Below are 20,087 nucleotides of genomic sequence, written 5' to 3'. Positions count from 1 at the left end.
GGGAATTGAACCTGGGGCCTTAGGCTTTGCTTTATATGTATATTTGAGTCAGACATGGTAGCGCACACCTTTAATCCCAGCATTTGGGAGGCAGAGGTAGGAGGATCACTGTGAGTTCGAGGCCAACGTGAGAATACAGAGTGAATTTCAGGTCAGCTTGGGCTAGAGCAAGACCCAACCTCAAAAACCAAAACTTTTCTGGGCGTGGTGGCACATGCCTTTAATCCCAGCACTTGGGAGGCAGAGGTAGGTGGATCGCCATGAGTTCGAAGCCACCCTGAGACTACATAGCGAGTTTCAGGTCAGCCTGGACTAGTGTGAGACCCTACCTCGAAAAAAACAAAACAAAAAATTTGTGTGGGGGAATATCCTGTTTCCCCATTTTCCTAGCATGCGTAGGGCTCCAGGTTCAATCCCGAGTACTGAAGGAAGGGAACCAGGGAAGGGGAGAAGAGGAGAGGGAGACAAAGAGTGTAGATAATCTTTTCTGTGATGTTGCCGCTTGTTGGAAATTACCAAGAACTCCCAGCATTGAGACTCTGGATGCAGCCGAGGGCAGAGACACTCATGCGATATTGAGAGCTATTTCTGAGGCCCAGGAGTGGCCAGATTGACCCCAGTTCTCAGCCCCCCACCTTTCTCCCCTCCCAGGACCCTGCCCGCTCGGCTGGCTTCCACCCCAGTGGCTCTGTGCTGGCCGTGGGGACCGTGACTGGCAGGTAAAGTACTGGTGTGGGTGGCGGGGCTTCTCTGCTTCTTTGGGGGAACAAGGCCTTATCCCCTTTCCCACAGCCCCCAAGGACATAGGGGTGATAACTAGGAACTACTACTTTGCCAGCCCACCCCATTTTAGCCACGCCCCTTTCTGTCCAATCCCCTCCCCATGGCAGACACGCCCATCACTTTCCGAGCTAGACCTGCCCTTTTTCAATTTTAATACATTTTAAAAATGTTTTGCTTATTTTTATTTATTTATTTGAGAGTGACAGAGAGAGAAAGAGGCAGAGAGAGAGAATGGGGGCGCCAGGGCCTCCAGCCACTGCAAACGAACTCCAGATGTGTGCTCCCCCTTGTGCATCTGGCTAACGTGGGTCCTGGGGTTCCGAGCCTTGAGCCGGGTCCTTAGGCTCCACAGGCAAGCGCTTAACTGCTTAAGCCATTTTTAAAAAGTGTATTTTAGCCATGGTGGGACACGCCTTTAATCCCAGCGCTGGGGAAGCAGAGGTAGGAGGATCACTGGGAGTTTGAGGCCACCCTGAGACTACATAGTGACTTTCAGGTCAGCCTGAGCTAGAGTGAAACCCTACCACAAAACACCAAGAACTAAAAATACATTTTACTGGGCTAGAGGGATGACTTAGCAGTTAAGGTGTTTACCTGCAAAGCCAAAGGATCCCGGTTCGATTCTCCAGGACCCTTTATTTACTTATTTATTTATTTGGGAGAGAGAGAGAGAGAGAATGGGTGTGCCAGGGTCTCCAGTCACGTCACTGCAGACGAACCCCAAATGTGTGTGCCCCCTTGGTGCATCTGGCGTTTGTGGGTCCTGGAGGATTGAACTAGGATCCTTCGGCTTTGTAGGCAAATGCCTTAGCCACTTCTGTGTTTTGTTTTGTTTTTTTTCAAGGTAGAGTTTCACTCTAGCCCAGGCTGACCTGGAACTCACTATGTAGTCTCAGAGTAGCCTCGAACTCACGGCGATCCTCCTACCTCTGCCTCCCAGTGCTGGGATTAAAAGGTGTGCGCCGGGCTGGAGAGATGGCTTAGCGGTTAAGCGCTTGCCTGTGAAGCCTAAGGACCCCGGTTCGAGGCTCGGTTCTCCAGGTCCCACGTTAGCCAGATGCACAAGGGGGCGCACGTGTCTGGAGTTCATTTGCAGAGGCTGGAAGCCCTGGCGCGCCCATTCTCTCTCTTCCTCTATCTGTCTTTCTCTCTGTGTCTGTCGCTCTCAAATAAATAAATAAATAAATAATTTAAAAAAATAAAAATAAAAATAAATAAAAGGTGTGCGCCACCACGCCGGGCCAGACCCATCCCTCCTAAACCCGCCCCTCCCGCCTCCATCCCACATCCCTACCCTGGCTCTTCCCACCCGTTCCATAGGGCCACCGTCTCCAGACCCCTACATAAGGTGGGGAGAAGGGGGGCTTAGATCGCTCCTGCCCCACCTCAGCTCAACCCCCCCCTGCACCGGTGCCTTCCCTCCAGGTGGCTGTTACTGGACACAGACACCCACGACCTGGTGGCCATCCACACGGATGGCAATGAACAGATCTCGGTGGTCAGTTTTTCTCCAGGTAGGCCTGAGAGCTTGGAGAGCCAGGGCCAGGGGGGTGGACTGGGGACAGCTGCAGCGGAAGCCCGGGGCGGCTAGGCACGGGGAGGGGCTGTCATGGATGGGGGAGAAGCGGGGGGCGAGCTGAGTCCGGGCGAGGAGGGGGCGGGGCCTGGGTGCCTCCTCATAGCCCCTCCCCCTCCCCAGACGGGGCGTACCTGGCCGTGGGCTCCCACGACAACCTGGTGTACGTGTACACGGTGGACCAGGGTGGCCGCAAGGTCAGCCGCCTGGGCAAGTGCTCGGTGAGTGGGCAGTGGTCCCCAGCCCGTGTGCAGCCCACCCCCACCCCAGAGGGTGAGGAATTAACCAGTCTTCTACCTCAAGGCAGCTACACACAGCTTCAGCGCTCAACTGATTTTCTTTTTCTTGTTTTTGCCCTTGACCCCTGTCAGGGCACCTTGGTCCCCCCGCCACCCTCCTGTGTTCCCAGCTGCCCCTTACGTGTAGCCCCCCCCCTCGTCCCATGTAGCCCCGCCCCTTACGTTCTGATCCCGCCCCCTTTGCATCCAAAATCCCCCCACCTCTGCCCACGTGTTCCAGATGGCAGTTCCAGTCGTCTTTTAAGCGCTTTTTGTCAGCCCCGCCCATCGCAGTCTGGCCCCTCCCATGGTAGTCTGGCCACGCCCCCTGCACCCCCAAAGCCTTTGTATCTTCCCCTCTAAGGCCCCTATGTTCTCGCCTCTGTATTCAGTCCGTCCCCGCCCCCCCCCCACCTCTGGTCCTGCGCTCTCCTGTGCTAACCGCCCCTCGTGTCCCCTGCAGGGCCATTCCAGCTTCATCACCCACCTGGACTGGGCCCAGGACAGCAGCTGCTTCGTCACCAACTCGGGAGACTACGAGATCCTGTACTGTGAGTTCTCCACCCCAACCCGAGCGCGCCGGAGGCTGCCTCATTTGCATGTGATTTACATAACGCTTCCCTAGGGGCTGGCTTAGGACCTCCCCCCTTATGATTTCAGCTAAATTCATTGACTTACTCGAGGGAAGCGGGGAAGAGGGTGAAAATGGGCACACCAGGGCCTCCTGTCACCACCGAGGAACTCCAGACGTGTGCGCCACCTTGTGCATCTGGCTTACGGGGGTATTGGAGAATTGAGCCTAGGTTGTCAGGCTTTGCAAGCAAGTGCCTTTATCTACTGAGTCATCTCCCCAGCCCTAGTTGGTGGTTTATTTTTATTTACTTGTTTTTGGTTTTTCGAGGTAGGGTCTCACTCTAGCTCAGGCTGACCTTGAATTCACTGTGTGGTCTCAGGGTGGCCTTGAACTCATGGTGATTCTCCTACCTTTGCCTCCCGAGTGCTGGGATTAAAGGCGTGGACCACCACACCAGACTACTATTTTTGTATTTTTATTTATTTGCAAGAAGAGAGACAGAATGGGTGCACCAGGGTCTCTTGCTGCAAACTCCAGGCACGTGTACCACTTGGTGCATCTAGCTTTACATGGGTACTGGAGAACTGAGCCCAGGCTTTCAGGCTTTGCAAGCAAGCACTTAACCACTGAGCCAGCTCTTTAGTCCCCTTCTTTGCCCTCCCCCCACCCACCCCACTTAGAGTCTCACTGTAGTCCCAGGCTGGCCTCGAACTCATGATTCTCCTACTTCTGCCTCCCAAGTGCTGGGATTAAAGGTGTGTATCACCACACCCAGCTGGTTTTTTAAAATATATTATTTTACTTTTATTTATTTATTTATTTGACAGAAAAGGAGGGAGATAGAGTGAGAGAATGGGCGTGCCAAGGCCTCCAGCCACTGCAAACAAACTCCAGACACACGCGCCCCTTGTGAATCTGGCTAATGTGGGTCCTGGAGAATCAAACCTGGGTCCTCTGGCTTTGCAGGCAAACGCCTTAAACTCTGAGCCATCCCTACACCCAGTTTTTTTTTTAAATTTAATATTTTTATGTGTTTATTTGGGGGGTACAGAAAGAAAGAATCAGAAATAGAGAGAGTAGAGAGTACAGTCACGCCAAGGCTTCATGCCACTGCAAATTCCAGACGCATGCTACACATTGTGTATCTGGCTTTATGTGGATAGTAGGGAATCGAACCCAGGCCATCAGGCTTTGCGAGCAAGCACCTTTAACCACCGCCGAGCTGTCTCTCCAGGCCCCTAGATGGGTTTCAATGGGCGTTCTTCAGGTCTTGAACTTCTCCCTGGATTATCCTCCCCAGGGGAACCTGCCACCTGTAAACAGATCACCAACGCGGATGTCATGAGGAATGTGGAGTGGGCCACTGCTACTTGTGTGCTGGGCTTTGGGGTGTTCGGTAAGTTCAGGAAGGAAGGAGGTCCCACTCATGAGAACTCGGGGTTCCAAGAAACGTCCCGGCCTGACTGATGGATTCACGACTCTACAGGGTTATGTCCAAGACAGGGAATGCAGTCCTTTTCTATGTGAAAACAGTATTTGTGGGAGAAGAAAGGGCAGAATGAGATACCTGGTAAGATTCCTTAAAGCTGTGATGAAGCTGGGCATGGTGGCACACGATTTTAATCTCAGCTCTTGGGAAGATTGCCGTGAGCTCCAGACCACCCTGAGACTACATAGTGAATTCCAGATCAGCGTGGGCCAGAGTGGGACCCTCCCTCGAAAAGCCAAAAATGATAATTTTTAAAAAGCTGCCGGGCGTGGTGGTGCATGCCTTTAATCCCAGCACTCGGGAGGCAGAGAGAGGATCACTGTGAGTTTGAGGGTACTCTGAGACTACATAGTGAATTCCAGGTCAGTCTGAGCTAGAGTGAGACCCTACGTCGGGAAAAAAAAAGCTGTAATAAACTGAGACCAAATGGCCAAATGGATGGTGACTTCTGACCAGGCTCAACACAACCAGGCCAACTGGGACCCAGCAGCCCCCAGTTGGTGGACCTGGGGCTGTGACAGTCCAAGGAGAGGGAGATGGACGCATGATCAGACAGTGATGACCCCCAGCGGGTAAGCCTGGGACAGAGAAATGACTTGGGGGCACCAGGGTTTTATTGATCAGGGGACGCTAGAGAAACAGAACTGATAGAGTGAATTAAATAGGGAATTTACGGGCTGGAGAGATGGCTTAGCAGTTAAGGCATTTGACTGCAAAGCCAAAGGATCCCGGTTCGATTCTCCAGGACCCACTTAAGCCAGATGCACAACGGGGCGCATGCGTATGGAGTTCGTTTGCAATGGCTGGAAGCCCTGGAGCACTCACTAACTCCCCCCCCCCCGACTCTCTCAAATAAATAAATAAATAAGTGAGATGTATTTTTAAAAATAGGGAATTTACTGGCCTAGCTTAGGGTGGTCTAACAGTAGCAGTCTGCAGACCCGAGAGTCAAGGAACCCAGTAGTCCTCAGCAGTCCCCATCCAGCAATGAAGGCCTCACAGGCTTCTTGGCGAGCCGCTGGTCTCCAGTCCACTCTGGAAGGCTGAGGAAACTTAGTTCCAATGCTGACAGTGACAGCTGAACGGGAGAGATGCAGGAGCAAGGGAAGGGCATCACCAGCAAGCGGTGCCAATAGCCAGGCAGGAAGAAGGGGGCTCTTTCCTCCCCGAGCTTCCTTATATAAAGCCCCCCTCTGGGAGGGCAGCCCGCTCTGGGGGAAGGACTTCCTCCTTCAGTCAGTCCTTCCTGGAAGCAACCTTAGAGACCCACCTAAGAGGAATCACTGGAGAGATGGTTTAGCAGTTAAAGCGTTTGCCTGCAAAGCCAAAGGATTCCTGTTCGTTTCTCCAGGACCCACGTAAGCCAGATGCACAAGGGGGCACATGCATCTGCGTTTTGTTTGCAGTGGCTGGATGCCCTGGTGTGCTCATTCTCTCTCTCCTTCTCTCCCTCTTTCTCAAATAAATAAATATATATATTTTTAAAGTTCATTCTAAAGCCTGGCGTGGTGGCGCACACCTTTAATCCCAGCACTCAGGACACTGAGGTGGGAAGATCGCTATGAGTTCGAGGCCACCCTGAGATTACATAGTGAATTCCAGGTCAGCCTGGACTACATTGAAACCCTACCTTAAAAAACAAAAACTAAAATAAAGTTTATTCTGTTTCCCAGCTATGATATGGAAAGTTTGAAGAAGGGGGGCAAGAAGTTTGGGGTTCACCTGTCCTTCCTGGGAGTCCTAAGTCACAGGGGACAATTTTTTTGTTTTGTTTTCGTTTGGTTTGGTTTTTCCAGGTAGGGTCTCACTCTAGCTCAGGCTGACCTGGAATTGACTCTGTAGTCTCAGGGTGGCCTCGAACTCATAGCAATCCTCCTACCTCTGCCTCACAAGTGCTGGGATTAAAGTCATGCACCACCACGCTCGGCCCTTTTTTAATTTTATTTTAATTTTTCTTTTTTTTTTATAAATAAGGCAGGCACATGTCTTTTTTTAAAATTATTTATTTATTTATTTATTTGAGAGTGACAGACACAGAGAGAAAGACAGAGAGAGAATGGGCGCACCAGGGCTTCCAGCCTCTGCAAACAAACTCCAGACGCGTGCGCCCCCTTGTGCATCTGGCTAATGTGGGACCTGGGGAACCGAGCCTCGAACCGGGGTCCTTAGGCTTCACAGGCAAGAGCTTAACCGCTAAGCCATCTCTCCAGCCCTAATTTTTCTTTTTTGTTTTTTTGAGGTAGGGTCTCACCCTACCTCACTGTTTTGTTGTTGTTATTGTTGTTGTTTTCGAGGTAGGGTCTTACTCTAGCCCAGGCTGACCTGGAACTCCCTATGTAGTCTCAGGGTGGCCAGCAACTCATGGTGATCCTCCTACCCCTGCCTCCTGAGATTAAAGGTGTGCTCCCCCACATCAAGCCCTTAAAAAATTTTTTTTGATTTACTTGAGAGAGAAAGAGAGAGAGAATGGGTGCTCCATGATCTCCAGCCACTGCAGATGAACTCCAGATTCATGTACCACCTTGTGCATCTGGCTTACATGGGTCCTGGGGAATCGAGCCTGGGTCCTTTGGCTTCGCAGGCAAGTGCCTTAACCACTAAGCCATCTTTCCAGCCCGTCCAGTTACACCTTAACCAAGCCTCCTCCCCATCTTGTCCACAGGGATCTGGTCCGAGGGAGCAGATGGCACTGACATCAATGCCGTGGCCCGCTCCCACGACCGGAAGTTGCTGGCTTCAGCTGATGACTTTGGCAAAGTCCACCTGTTTAGCTATCCCTGCTGTCAGCCTCGAGTGAGTTCCTGCTTCAGGGCTGCTGGGACTGGGGGAGCCAACAAGAGTGAGGGCAGGGGTCAACCTGCTCTAGTCCAGGCTCAGTTTCCCCATCTGTGCAGTGAAGAAATCCGAAAGCCAGAAGCTCAATGATCTTTAGTGTTTGAAGGTGTGACCTTTTTTGGGGGGAGGGGTAGGGTCTCACTCTAGCCCAGGCTGACCTGGGATTCACTCTAGTCTCAGGATGGCCTCAAACTCCCGGTGATCCTCCTACCTCTGCCTCCCGAGCGCTGGAATTAGAGGCATGTGCCATCATGCCCAGCAAGGTGTGGCTCTTTTAATATTCTGAGCCTCTGCAGTTCTGAAGCACCTTTTGTCTTTTCTCGTTGACTCAACAAATATTAAATTGATCAACCTAATGCATGTCTGGGCAAGGAAATATATCAGCAAGCCCAAACAGCGCCTTTACCAAAGTCACGTTCCAATCTAGATCCAAGATGCTACAAGGCTAAGATATATATATATATATATATGTATATGTTTTTTCAAGGTAAGGTCTCACTCTAGTCCAGGCTGACCTGGAATTTACTCCATAGTCTCAGGGTGGCCTCAAACTCATGGTGATCCTCTTACCTGTGCCTCCTGAGTGCTGGGATTAAAGGCCAAGGCTAAGATTTTGAATTATCAGGAGCTATGATTCCCCTGCAAGGACTAAATTTCAGCTCCATAGGGCCAAATACTTGCTCTCCCTCTCTCTCTCTCTCTTTCTTTTTTCTTCATTTATTGGTTTTTCAAGGTAGGGTCTGACTCAGGCCCAGGCTGACCTGGAATTCACTATGTAGTCTCAGGCTGGCCTTGAACTCACGGCGATCCTCCTACCTCTGCCTCCCAAGTGCTGGGATTAAAGATGTGCACCAACACATCCAGCCTTGTAACCCCAACCACTTTTAATAGAAGTGGTTCTGAGTACCCAGGCCTCATAAGTTTTATTTGTTGTTTTTTCCCTCAGTGCTGGGGTTAGAACCCAGAGCCTCAAGCATAGGTTTTAAGGGGTACTGTTCAGCCACACCCCTAACACCTAGTTTTTAGGTTGTATTTGTTTGTTAGGGGGCTTTTTGTTTGTTTGTTTGACTTTGAGGTAGGGTCTCACTCTAGCTCAGGCTGACCTGGAATTCACTATGTAGTGTCAGGGTGGCCTTGAATTCATGGTGATCCTCCTACCTCTGCCTCCCAGATGCTGGGATTAAAGGCGTGCGCCACCAAGCCTGACCCCTCTTTGTTTTTTAAATATATTTACTTAATTATAGTTTGTTTTTTTACTTTTTATTTTCCAAGGTAGGGTCTTGCTGTAGCTCAGGCTGACCTGGAATTCACTATGGAGTCTCAAGGTGGCCTCAAACTCAAGGCGATACTCCTACTTCTGCCTCCTGAGTGCTGGAATTAAAAGTATGTGCCACTATGCCCAGCAAATATATTGACTTAATTATTTGAGAAACAGGGAGAAAGAAGCAGAGAGAGAGAGAGAGAGAGAAAAAGAGAGAGAGAGAGTATGGGTATACTCATGCTTCCTTCCACTCCAAATCCAGATGCATGCGCTTGAGCCACACTGTGCAGCTGTTCCTTAAATATTCATTTATTTATTTATTTATTTATTTATTTATTTATTTATTTATCTATCTGAGCACAAGAGAGAAGCAGAAAGACAGAGACAGAGAATGAGAATGAGAATGAGAATGAGTATTCCAGGGCCTCCAGCCATTGCAAACACACGCCAGACACATGCGCCACCTTATGCATCTGGCTTACAGGTTCCTGGGGAATCAAACCTGGGTCCTTAGACTAGGCTTAGCAGACAAATGTCTTAAACTGCTAAGCCGTATCTCCAACCCACGCCCTTTTTTTGGTTGTTGTTGTTTTGTTTTGTTTTCTTTTTCTTTTTTTGGTTTTTCGAGGTAGGGTCTCACTCTGGTCCAGGCTGACCTGGAATTAACTCTGTAGTCTCAGGGTGGCCTTGAACTCATGGCGATCCTCCTACCTCTGCCTCCCGAGTGCTGGGATTAAAGGCGTGTGCCACCACGCCCGGCTGTTTTGTTTTCTTTACCTGGGTACTGGGAAATGTAACCCCAGCTGTCAGGCTTTGGAAGCAAGTGTCTTTAGCCCCTGAGCCATCTCTCCAGCAGTATCTTTGTCTTTTGAAACAAGGTCTCATATATCTCATGCTCGCTTTAAACTTGCTATGTAGCCAAGCATGACCTTGAGCTTCTAATTCTTTTGCCTCCAACTCCCAAATATCAGGATTACCAGTACCACCAGGCCCAGTCCCTAGTTGTTTTTTTTAGTTTATTTCTATCATTAATTTGGCGAAGAAACTCATCTAATCCAGGTGTGGTGGCATACACCTTTAATCCCAGCACTTGGGTGGTAGAGGTAGCCATGAGTTCGAGGCTGCCCTGAGACTCCATAGTGAATCTCAGGTCAGCCTGGGCTAGAGCAAAACCCTATCTTGAAAAACCAAAAAAAAAAAAGAAAGGAAAAGACAAAGAGCCAGGCATGGTGGCACACGCCTTTAATCCCAGCACTCGGGAGGCAGAGGTAGGAGGATCGCCATGAGTTCGAGGCCACCCTGAGACTACAGAGTGAATTCCAGGTCAGCCTGGGCTAGAGTGAGACCCTACCTTGAATAGGCCCCTCCCCCAAAAAAACAAACAACAAGAACAACAAAAACACCACCACCAACAACAACTACAACAAAAACCGTCCCGGAGGAAGTAAATGAAAATAATGATAGCCCTCAGGGTGACATAACCCTTCTAATCCTTTTTCCCCCTCCCCACTTAATTCTTCCCTTTTATCAGGCCCTCAGCCACAAATACGGCGGACACAGCAGCCACGTGACGAACGTGGCCTTCCTGTGGGATGACAGCATGACGGTGACCACGGGAGGCAAGGACACCAGCGTGCTGCAGTGGCGGGTGGTGTGAAGCCGGGGTCCCGGGGCCCCGGGGCCGGGGTGGCGTGGAGTGTGGCAAGGCTGGAGCTCTATTTTCGGGAGATGATTATTGCAGAGTAGAATAATATATACCCAGAGTACGTCTATAGCACAGGGCCTATGGGGAGGGAGGGTGGATAGACAGACAGAAGTGTCTGTTTATCTGGGAGGGAAGACAGGTCACCATACCTTGGGCAGCCATTGGTGTTTGGTTTGGGTGTTTCTTTTTTTTTAAGTTTATTATTTTATATCATACAGAAATAAAAACTTTGTGCACTGAGCCATGGAGTCACGGTCTGTGTATGTGTGTGTGTGTGTGTGTGTGTGTGTGTGTGTGATGAGAAAGTATAAATACTGAATGCTTCGGCCAGTGTTGGACATAAGTGAACAAATTGTGTCCCCCCTCCTCTCTGTTTTTAAAATTTTTAAATTTATTTATTTATTTATTTATTTATTTGAGAGACAATGGGCACATCAGGGCCTCCCGATACTGCAAATGAACTCCAGATGCGTGCGCCACCTTGTGCATCTATCTGGCTTACGTGGGTCCTGGGAAATTGAACCAAGGTCCTTGGGCTTTGCAGGCTAATGCCTTAACCACTGAGCCATCTCTCCAGCCCTGTTTTTCTTTAAATTAAAAAAAAAAAAAAAAGTTTTATTTTTTGAGAGAGAGAGTCGGATAGAGAGAAAGAACGTGCCCGCCAGGACTTCCAGCCACTGCAAAAGGACTCCAGATATATTCAGTACCTTGTGCATCTGGCTTATGTGGGTCCTGGGGAATCAAATCTGTCTCTTTTGCCTTCGAAGTCAAACGCCTTATCTCCAGCCCTTTCGGTTTGTTTGTATGTTTGTTTGTTTTTCAGAGAGAGAGAGATTTGGCACACCAGGACTTCTGGCCACTGCAATCAAACTCCAGACACGTGTGCCGCGTTGTGTGACCATGTGCTCACGCGTCACCTTGTGCGCCTGGCTCATGTGTGATCTGGGGAGCTGAACCTAGGTCTTTAGGCTTTGCAGGCAAGCACCTTAACTGCTAAGCCATCTTTCCAGCCCTTGTGGGCTTTAAAAATATATGGATGGATGGATGGATGGATAGATAGATGGATATTATTTTTTATTTATTTGAGACAGAGAGAGAGAGAGAGAGCGTGAAAGAGGCAAATTGAGAGAAAACAGGCGCCCCAGGGCCTTCAGCCACTGCAAACCTAGATCTTTAGGCTTTGCAGGCAAGCACTTTAACGGCTAAGCCATGGCTCCAGCCCTGCAGCTATTTCCAAGGCAAGGTCACATTCACTCTAACCCAGGCTGACCGGGAACTCACTCACTGTGTAGACCCAGGCTGGCCTTGAACTAAGGGTAATCCTACTGCCTTTACCAGATGCACAAGGGGGCATATGCATCTGGAGTTCTTTGCAGTGGCTGGAAGCCTTGGCATGTCCATTTTCTCTTTCTCTCTGCCTCTTCCTCTCTCTCTTAAATAAATAAAATATATTTCAAAAAATAATAATGAGGGCTGGAGAGATGGCTTAAGCGCTTGCCTGTGAAGCCTAAGGACCCCCGTTCAAGGCTTGATTCCCCAGAAGCCATGTTAGCCAGATGCACAAGGGGGCGCACACGTCTGGAGTTCATTTGCAGTGGCTGAAAGCCCTGGCATGCCCATTCTCTCTCTCTCTCTATCTCTTTCTCTCTCTGTTGCTCTCAAATAAATAAATAAAAATAAACAAAAATTAAAAATGAATAAAAAATGAACAAAAAATAATAATGAGTAGAACTAGCCTAAGTAGGATCCGTTTTTGAGTGCTCTGGGCTTTGTCCCAGGAGAACTATTTATGGACACTAAAACTTGAATTCCTCATAATTCTGTGTGTGTCAAGATATGCTAATGTTTTGATTTCTTTGGAACCACTTAAGCAAAGAAAATACTCCAAGTGTGGTGGTACATTCCTGTCATTTTAGCATTCAAGGGGGTGGAGGCAAGAGAACCAATTCAAGGCCTTTGTTAAAATACAGAGTTCAAGCCCTGTCTAAAAAAGTATCCCCCAAGCCGGGCATTGTGGCACACGCCTTTAATCCCCTCGAAAAAAAAGAAAAAGGTAAATATACACTATGGTGGTTTGATTCAGGTGTCCCCCATAAATTTAAGTTTTCTGAATGCTGGGTTCCCAGCTTATGGAGATTTGGGAATTAACACCTCCTGGAGGCGGTGTATTGTTGGGGGCGGGCTTATGGATATTATAGCCAGTTTTCCCCTGGCCAGTGTTTGGCACACTCTCCTGTTGCTGTTGTCCACCTTATGTTGGCCAGGGGGTGATGTCCACCCTCTGCTCATGCCATCGTTTTCCCTGCCATCGTGGAGCTTCCCCTAGAGTCTGTAAGCCAAAATAAATGCTTTATTCCTAAAAGCTGCTTTTGGTAGGGTGCTTTCTGCCAGCAGTAATGCAACACACACACACACACACACACACACACACACACACACACACACACACACAGTGCTGAAGAGATGGCTCAGTAGATAAGGCACTTGGCTGCAAAGCCTAAGGACTCAGGCTGGATTCCCCAGTACACACATAAACCAGATGCACACAGTGATGGCGTTCTTTTGCAGTGGCTAGAGGCTCTGGAGCCCTCATTGTCTATATCTGCTTCTTTCTCTCTGAAATCAATACAATCTTTAAAAGCAAATAAACAGGCTGGGCGTGGTGGTGCACCCCTTTAATTCCAGCACTTGGGAGGCCAAGGTAGGAGGATCGCTGTGAGTTCAAGGCCACCTTGATACTACATAGTGAATTCCAGGTCTACCTGGGCTAGAGTGAGACCCAGCTGGAGAAACCAAACTAAATAAATAAATAGAATCCAGGTGTGGTAACACATACCTTTAATCCCAGCACTCTGGAAGCAGAGGTAGGAGGATCACTGCGAGTTTGAGGTCAGCCTGAGACTACATAGTGAATTCCAGGTCAGCCTGCTCTAGACCCTACCTTGAAAAACCAAGTAAATAAATAAACAAACAAACACGCTGGAGAGGTGGTTTAGTGGCGAAGGCGCTTGCCTGAGAAGCCTAAGGATCCAGGCTCAACAAGGTGGCTCATGTATCTGGAGGTCCTGGTACGCCCATTCCCTCTCCCTCTCTCTCTCTCTCTCTCTCTCTTTCTCTCTCTCTCTCTCTCTCTCTGCCTTCCTGCCTCTTTCTCAAATAAATAAATACATGTACAAATAAATCACATTCTAACTTGTGAGTCATAGAGAAAGAGGTATCTGGGAGCGGAAACGTTCCAACCCTTGCTTTATTAATTTTTGTTTTGTTCTTTTCAGAAAGGGTCCCACACTAGCTCAGGCTGACCTGGAACTCACTTGGTAGTCTTAGGCTGGCCTCCAGGTCATGTGACCCTCCTGTCTCTGCCTCCTGAGTTCTGGCATTAAAGGTGTGTGCCACCATGCCTGGCCCTTGTAACTATATGTATAATGAACAGCCTCTATTCATATACATAATGTACCCAGATCATAACATCATAATATCTTCCCACCACCCTTCTTCTTTGTCTCTTTTTTTTGGGGGGGGGCGGGTGTGTCAAGGTAGAGTCTTGATGTAGCCCAAACTGACCTGGAATTCCCTGTGTAGTCTCAGGTGGTCCTGGAACTCACAACAATCCTCCTACCTCTGCCTCCTGAGTGCTGGGATTAAAGGTGCTCCACCACACACAGAGATTTCTATTTTGATGTCATCATTTTAAAATATTTTTTTTGTTTATTTTATTTATTTGAGAGTGACAGACAGAGAGAGGAAGAGGCAGGTACATAGATAGAGACAGAGAGAATGGGCGCACCAGGGCCTCCAGCCACTGCAAACGAACTCCAGATGCGTGCGCCTCCTTGTGCATCTGGCTAACGTGGGTCCTGGGGACTCGAGCCTTGAACCAGGGTCCTTAGGCTTCACAGGCATGTGCTTAACCACTAAGCCATCTCTCCAGCCCAAATGTCATCATTTTTAAAAAGTATTTATTTTTATTTTTTAAATACTTTATTATTTATTTATTTATTAGAGACAGAAATAGAGAAAGTGAGAATGGGCACACCAGAGCCTCTAGCCACTGAAAACGAACTCCAGATGCATGAGCCACCATGTGCATCTGGCTTACATGGGACCTGGAGAATCGAACCTGGGCCCTAAGGCTTCACAGGCATGCGCCTTAACCACTAAGCCATCTCTTCTGCCCAAAATATTTTATTTTTATTTATTCATTTAGTTGGCACAGAAACAGGGAGAGAGAAAGAAAGAGAATGAATGGGCACAGCAGGGCCTCCAGCCATTGCAAAGGCACTCCAGACACGTGCTCCGCCCCCCTTGTGCATCTGGCTAAAGTGGGTCCTGGGGAATCAAACCTGGGTCCTTTGGCTCTGTAGGCAAGCACCTTAACCATTAAGCCATCCCTCCAGTCCCTTAAATATTTTTTAACAATTTATTTTGAGAAAGAGAAAGAGAATGGGCGTGTCAGGGCTTTCAGCAGCTGTGACCAAACGCTAGACACGAGCGCCACCTTGTGTACAAGTGTGACATTCAGCACTGGCATCTGTGCGTCTCACTTACCTGGGTCCTGGGATTTGAACAGGAGTTCTTAGGCTTCACAGGCAAGAGCCTTCACTGCTGAGCCATCTCTCCAGTCCTCCAGCCCAGTTATTGAGATAGTTTCACTCTCTAGCCAAGACTGACCTGGAATTCACCCTGTAATCTCAGGCTGGCCTTGAACTCACAGAGATCCTCCTACCTCTGTCTCCTGAGTACAGGGACATAGTGTGTGACACTATGCCTGTTTTGGTTAATTAATTAATTTATTAATTTCTTTATTTATTGGTTATTCAAGGTAAGGTTTCACTCTAGTCCAGGCTGACCGGTAATTCACTATGGAATTCACTGTGGACTCTAGGCAAGTGCTCTACCTCTGAGCCACGCCCCCAGCCCCTCACTGTGGATCTAGACAAGTGCTCTACCTCTGAGCCACGCCCCCAGCCCCTCACTGTGCATCTAGACAAGTGCTCTACCTCTGAGCCACGCCCCCAGCCCCTCACTGTGGATTCTAGACAAGTGCTGTACCTCTGAGCCACGACCCCAGCCCCTCACTGTGGATCCTAGACAAGTGCTCTACCTCTGAGCCACGCCCCCAGCCCCTCACTGTGGGATCTAGACAAGTGCTCTACCTCTGAGCCACGCCCCCAGCCCCTCACTGTGGACTCTAGACAAGTGCTCTACCTCTGAGCCACGCCCCCAGCCCCTCACTGTGGACTCTAGACAAGTGCTCTACCTCTGAGCCACGCCCCCAGCCCCTCACTGTGGATCTAGACAAGTGCTCTACCTCTGAGCTACGCCCCAGCTCCTCACTGTGGATCTAGACAAGTGCTCTACCTCTGAGCCACGCCCCAGCCCCTCACTGTGGGTTCTAGACAAGTGCTCTACCTCTGAGCCACGCCCCCAGCCCCTCACTGTGGATCTAGACAAGTGCTCTACCTCTGAGCCACGCCCCCAGCCCCTCACTGTGGGTTCTAGACAAGTGCTCTACCTCTGAGCCACGCCCCAGCTCCTCACTGTGGATCTAGACAAGTGCTCTACCTCTGAGCCACGCCCCCAGCCCCTCACTGTGGATCTAGACAAGTGCTCTACCTCTGAGCCACGCCCCCAGCCCCTCACTGTGGGTTCTAGACAAGTGCTCTACCTCTGAGCCACGCCCCCAGCCCCTCACTGTGGATCTAGACAAGTGCTCTACCTCTGAGCCACGCCCCCAGCCCCTCACTGTGGGTTCCTGGCACTCCAGCACTAATTGACACCTAGAATTCCTTTTTCCTGGTTGAGGTCGGTCTTTGGTAGGGTCTGGCTCTAGCCAAGGCTGATGTGGAATTCACCAAGTAGTCTCAGGCTAGCCTTGAACTCTCAGAGATCATTCTACCTGCACTCCTGGCTCACCCCTAGGTTTTTACATCAATGTTCTGCCGCTTTGGGTTCAAAGCCCATTTATTGTCCCTCCTCTATGGAGTCTTTCTATTCAAAGCTCAGGAAAGCGGTCCAGGGCCGTTAAAAGAGACACACACCTTAAGGTAAGAGGATTTCTGTTATTTCATGGCCAGTCTGGAACTACAGAGTGAATTCCAGGTCAGCCTGGGCTTGTGCGAGACCCTTCCTCAAACAATCAAAATAATAAGGAGGAGAAATCAAAACCACAACAAAACAAAAGCAAAATAGTCTCCCCCTAAATTGTTGCCATCTATATTTGTTAAGAGGTCATTTTATGGAAGAGATGAAGAGATGACTCAGCAGTTAAAAGGGCTTGCTTACAAAATCTCATGGCCCGGGCTTTAATTTCCCACTTCCCACATAAAGCCAGATGCACAAAGTGGCACGAGTCTGGAGGCCCCGAAGTGCCCATTCTCATTTTCTCTCCTTGCAAATAAGTAAATATACATATATGTTTTTTGTTCAAGGTAGGGTGTCACTCTAGGCCAGACTGACCTGGAATTCACTATATAGTCTCAGAGTGGCCTCAAAGTCACGGTGATCCTCCTACCTCTGCCTCCCGAGTGCTGGGATTAAACGCATGCACCACCACGCCCGGCAAATAAATAATTTTTTTAAAGAGGACATTTTTAGCCGGGCGTGGTGGCGCATGCCTTTAAACCCAGCACTCGGGAGGCAGAGGTAGTAGGATTGCCATGAGTTCAAGGCCACCCTGAGTGAATTCCAGGTCAGCCTAAGCTAAAGTAAGACGCTACCACGAAAAACAAAAAGAACAAAAAAGAGGGCATTTTTGTTGTTGCTGCTGCTGACAGGACTTGGGTTAAATTGCAGTATCAATTTTAATGTGAACCCAGAAAGAAGGGGCCTCTTGGGTCGGAGAGCTCGCTCAGTGGTTAGGGACTTGCCTGTGAAGCCTAAGGACCCTGGTTCGAGGTTCCTAAGCCAGATGCACAAGGTGGTGCAGGCATCTGGAGTTCGTTTGCAGTGACTGGAGGCCCTGGCATGCCCATTCTGTCTCTCTCTCTCTCTCCTTCTCTCTGCCTTTCTTTCTTTCTGTCTTTCACTCTCAAATAAATAAAAATACAAATAAAAAAAATTTTAAGGGTGCTCTAAAGGGCCTGCAGGTGGCCACTTAGAATTGCTGTATTTAGGGGGAATCTTCCAGAAGGGGATCTACTGTACTGATCTTGAAGCTATTAGGATTTCTTTCTTTGTTCATTTTTGGCTTTAAAAATGTATCATTATTATTATTATATATTTTGAGAGAGAGGGAGAAAGAGGCAGAAAGAGAGGGAGAGGGAGAGAGAATGGGCGTTCCAGGGCCTTCCGCCTCTGTGAAGGAACGCCCGACCTGTGCGCCCTCTTGTGGTGGATGTGCAACATTGCGTGCTTGCGTGACCATCTGGCTACATGGGACCTGGAGATTCCAACGTGAGTTCTTTCAGGCGTTCTTGAACTTTGCAGGCAAGCTCCTTCACCGACAAGCTTTCTTTCCGGCCCCTCCCACTTTTTTTTTTTTTTTTTTTTTTTTTTTGGCTTTTTGAGGTAGGGTTTGCTTTAGCCCTGGCTGACCTGGAATTCACTATGTAGTCTTAAGGGGGCCTTGAACTCACTATGATCTCCTACCTCTGCCTCCCCAGTGCTGGGCTGCTAGAAAGGCTATCATGACATGCTCTTTGGAGCTGTCCTTGGCTGCTTCCATGACACAGGTTTCTCAGGTCCTTTCATTTTTTTACTGGAGTTCTTCAAATGAAGGGAGGGAGTTACACTATGGTTCAGAGAGAGAAAGGTATTTGTCCAGGCCACACAGGAAGTGATTATAACAAGTCTCTTTGTAAAATTTCTTATTTATTTACTTATTTATTTGAGAGAGAGGCAGATAGGGAGAAAGAGAATGGCCATGCCAGGGCCTCCAGCTACTGCAAATGAACTCTAGATGCATGCGTCCCCCTGTGCATTTGGCTTGCATGGGTCCTAGGGAATTGAACCGGAGTCCTTAGGCTTTGCAGGCATTTCCTAAGCCATTTCCTCAGCCCACAAGTCCCTTTTTTAGTTGTTTAAGTATTTATTTATGTATTTGAGAAAGAGAGAGAGAGAGAAAGGGAAAGGCAGACAGAGATTAAGATAGAATGAATGTGTGAGGGTCTCTTGTCACTGCTACAAAGAAATTGCAGACATATGCACCATTTGTGGATCTGGCCTGAGTCCTGGGGAGTCCATTTGCTGCCATCAGGCTTTGCAAGCAGGCACCTTAACTGCTGAGCCATCTGTCGTGGTTTGATTCAGGTGTCTTCATAAACTTAGGTGTTCTGAATGCTAGGTTCCCAGCTGATGGAGATTTGAGTATTAATACCTCTTGGAGAAAGTGTATTGTTGGGGGCCAGCTTATGGGTATTATAGCCAGTTTCCCCTTGCCAGTGTTGGCACACTCTCCTGGTGCTGTTGTCCACGTTATGTTGGTCAGGGGGGTGATGTCCACCCTCTGCTCATGCCATTGTTTTCCCTGTCATCATAGAGCTTCCCCTCGAGTCCATAAGCCAAAATGAACCCTTTTTTCCCCCACAAGCTGCTGTTGGTCGGGTGATTTCTGCCAGCAATGCGATCCTGACTGCAACAGTAAATGTTGTTACCAAGGAGTGGTGTCATTTACTGCTAGAGCCCTAACTGTGTGGCTTTGGCCTTTTAGAGGTGATTTTCATGAGCAATGTGGATAAATTTGGAGCCTTGGTCTAAGAGACGCCTTGCAGTGCTGTAAGTACAGCTTGATGGACTATTCTGGTCAGAGTTGAAAGACCTGAATGCAGTAAGAACTATGGACTGTGATGTTTGGTTTATGAGGGTGAAAAGGAGCTTTGCCTGGACTGGGCTAGAAGCAGTTTGTGTGAGAGGCTTGCTGTTATGCCCATGTCCTGAGACCTTGCACAGGGCTCTTTTGTGTAGAAATGGACTAGTGTTTGCAGAGGGGTATGGCACAGAAAGAAATCTTTGGGCCAAAAACTGCTGCCTGTTTGGCTGCGACTATACAAGAGATTACAACCATTGAGATTTGGCCAGCTGAATTACATTGAGAAAACAGAAAGAATGCAGCCTTTTTTTTTTTTTTTTTTTTTTTTTTTTTTTTTAGTACGGTCTCACTAGCCATGGCTGATCTGACCTGGAATTCACTATGTAGTCTCAGGGTGGCCTCAAACTCATGGTGATCCTTCTATCTCTGCCTCCCAAGTGCTGGAATTAAAGGCGTGCACCACCACACCCAGCAAAAATGCAGTCTTTTGAATAGGCTGAATGTTGAAGGAGTGTCCTATTGCAGTCAGGTTCGCATTGCTGGCAGAAATTACCCGACCAATAGCAGCTTTTGGGAAAAAATGGGTTTATTTTGGCTTACAGACTTGAGGGAAAGCTCTATCATGGCAGGGAAAAATAATGGCATGAACAGAGGGTGGACATCACCTCCTGGACAACATAAGGTGGACAATAGCAACAGGAGAGTGTGCCAAACACTGGCATGGGGAAAACTGACTATAACACCCATAAGCCCACCCCCAACTATACACTGCCTCCAGGAGGCCTTAATTCCCAAATCTCCATCAGTTGGGAACCTAGCATTCCAAACACCTAAATT

At 48.7% G+C, this 20,087-nt stretch overlaps 1 protein-coding gene across 2 annotated transcripts in view; it reads left to right on the top strand.

Annotated features, from left to right (window-relative positions):
* The window catches only part of Eml2 (EMAP like 2), a 39,169-nt gene extending 28,428 nt beyond the window's left edge, over window positions 1–10,741 (top strand). For both annotated transcript variants that reach the window (XM_004672952.2, XM_045133570.1), the window contains 7 exons: window positions 652–719; window positions 2,209–2,297; window positions 2,483–2,580; window positions 3,101–3,188; window positions 4,512–4,607; window positions 7,363–7,493; window positions 10,328–10,741. In XM_004672952.2, the coding sequence (XP_004673009.2) occupies window positions 652–719; window positions 2,209–2,297; window positions 2,483–2,580; window positions 3,101–3,188; window positions 4,512–4,607; window positions 7,363–7,493; window positions 10,328–10,453 (696 nt within the window). In that variant the 3' untranslated portion in view covers window positions 10,454–10,741. The remainder of the gene's footprint in view (window positions 1–651; window positions 720–2,208; window positions 2,298–2,482; window positions 2,581–3,100; window positions 3,189–4,511; window positions 4,608–7,362; window positions 7,494–10,327) is intronic.
* The last annotated feature ends 9,346 nt before the right edge of the window (window positions 10,742–20,087 follow it).

The sequence above is a fragment of the Jaculus jaculus genome, chromosome 14 (genome assembly GCF_020740685.1).
Source record: "Jaculus jaculus isolate mJacJac1 chromosome 14, mJacJac1.mat.Y.cur, whole genome shotgun sequence".
Taxonomy (NCBI): domain Eukaryota; kingdom Metazoa; phylum Chordata; class Mammalia; order Rodentia; family Dipodidae; genus Jaculus; species Jaculus jaculus.
This window is presented reverse-complemented; position numbering and strand designations above follow the sequence as displayed.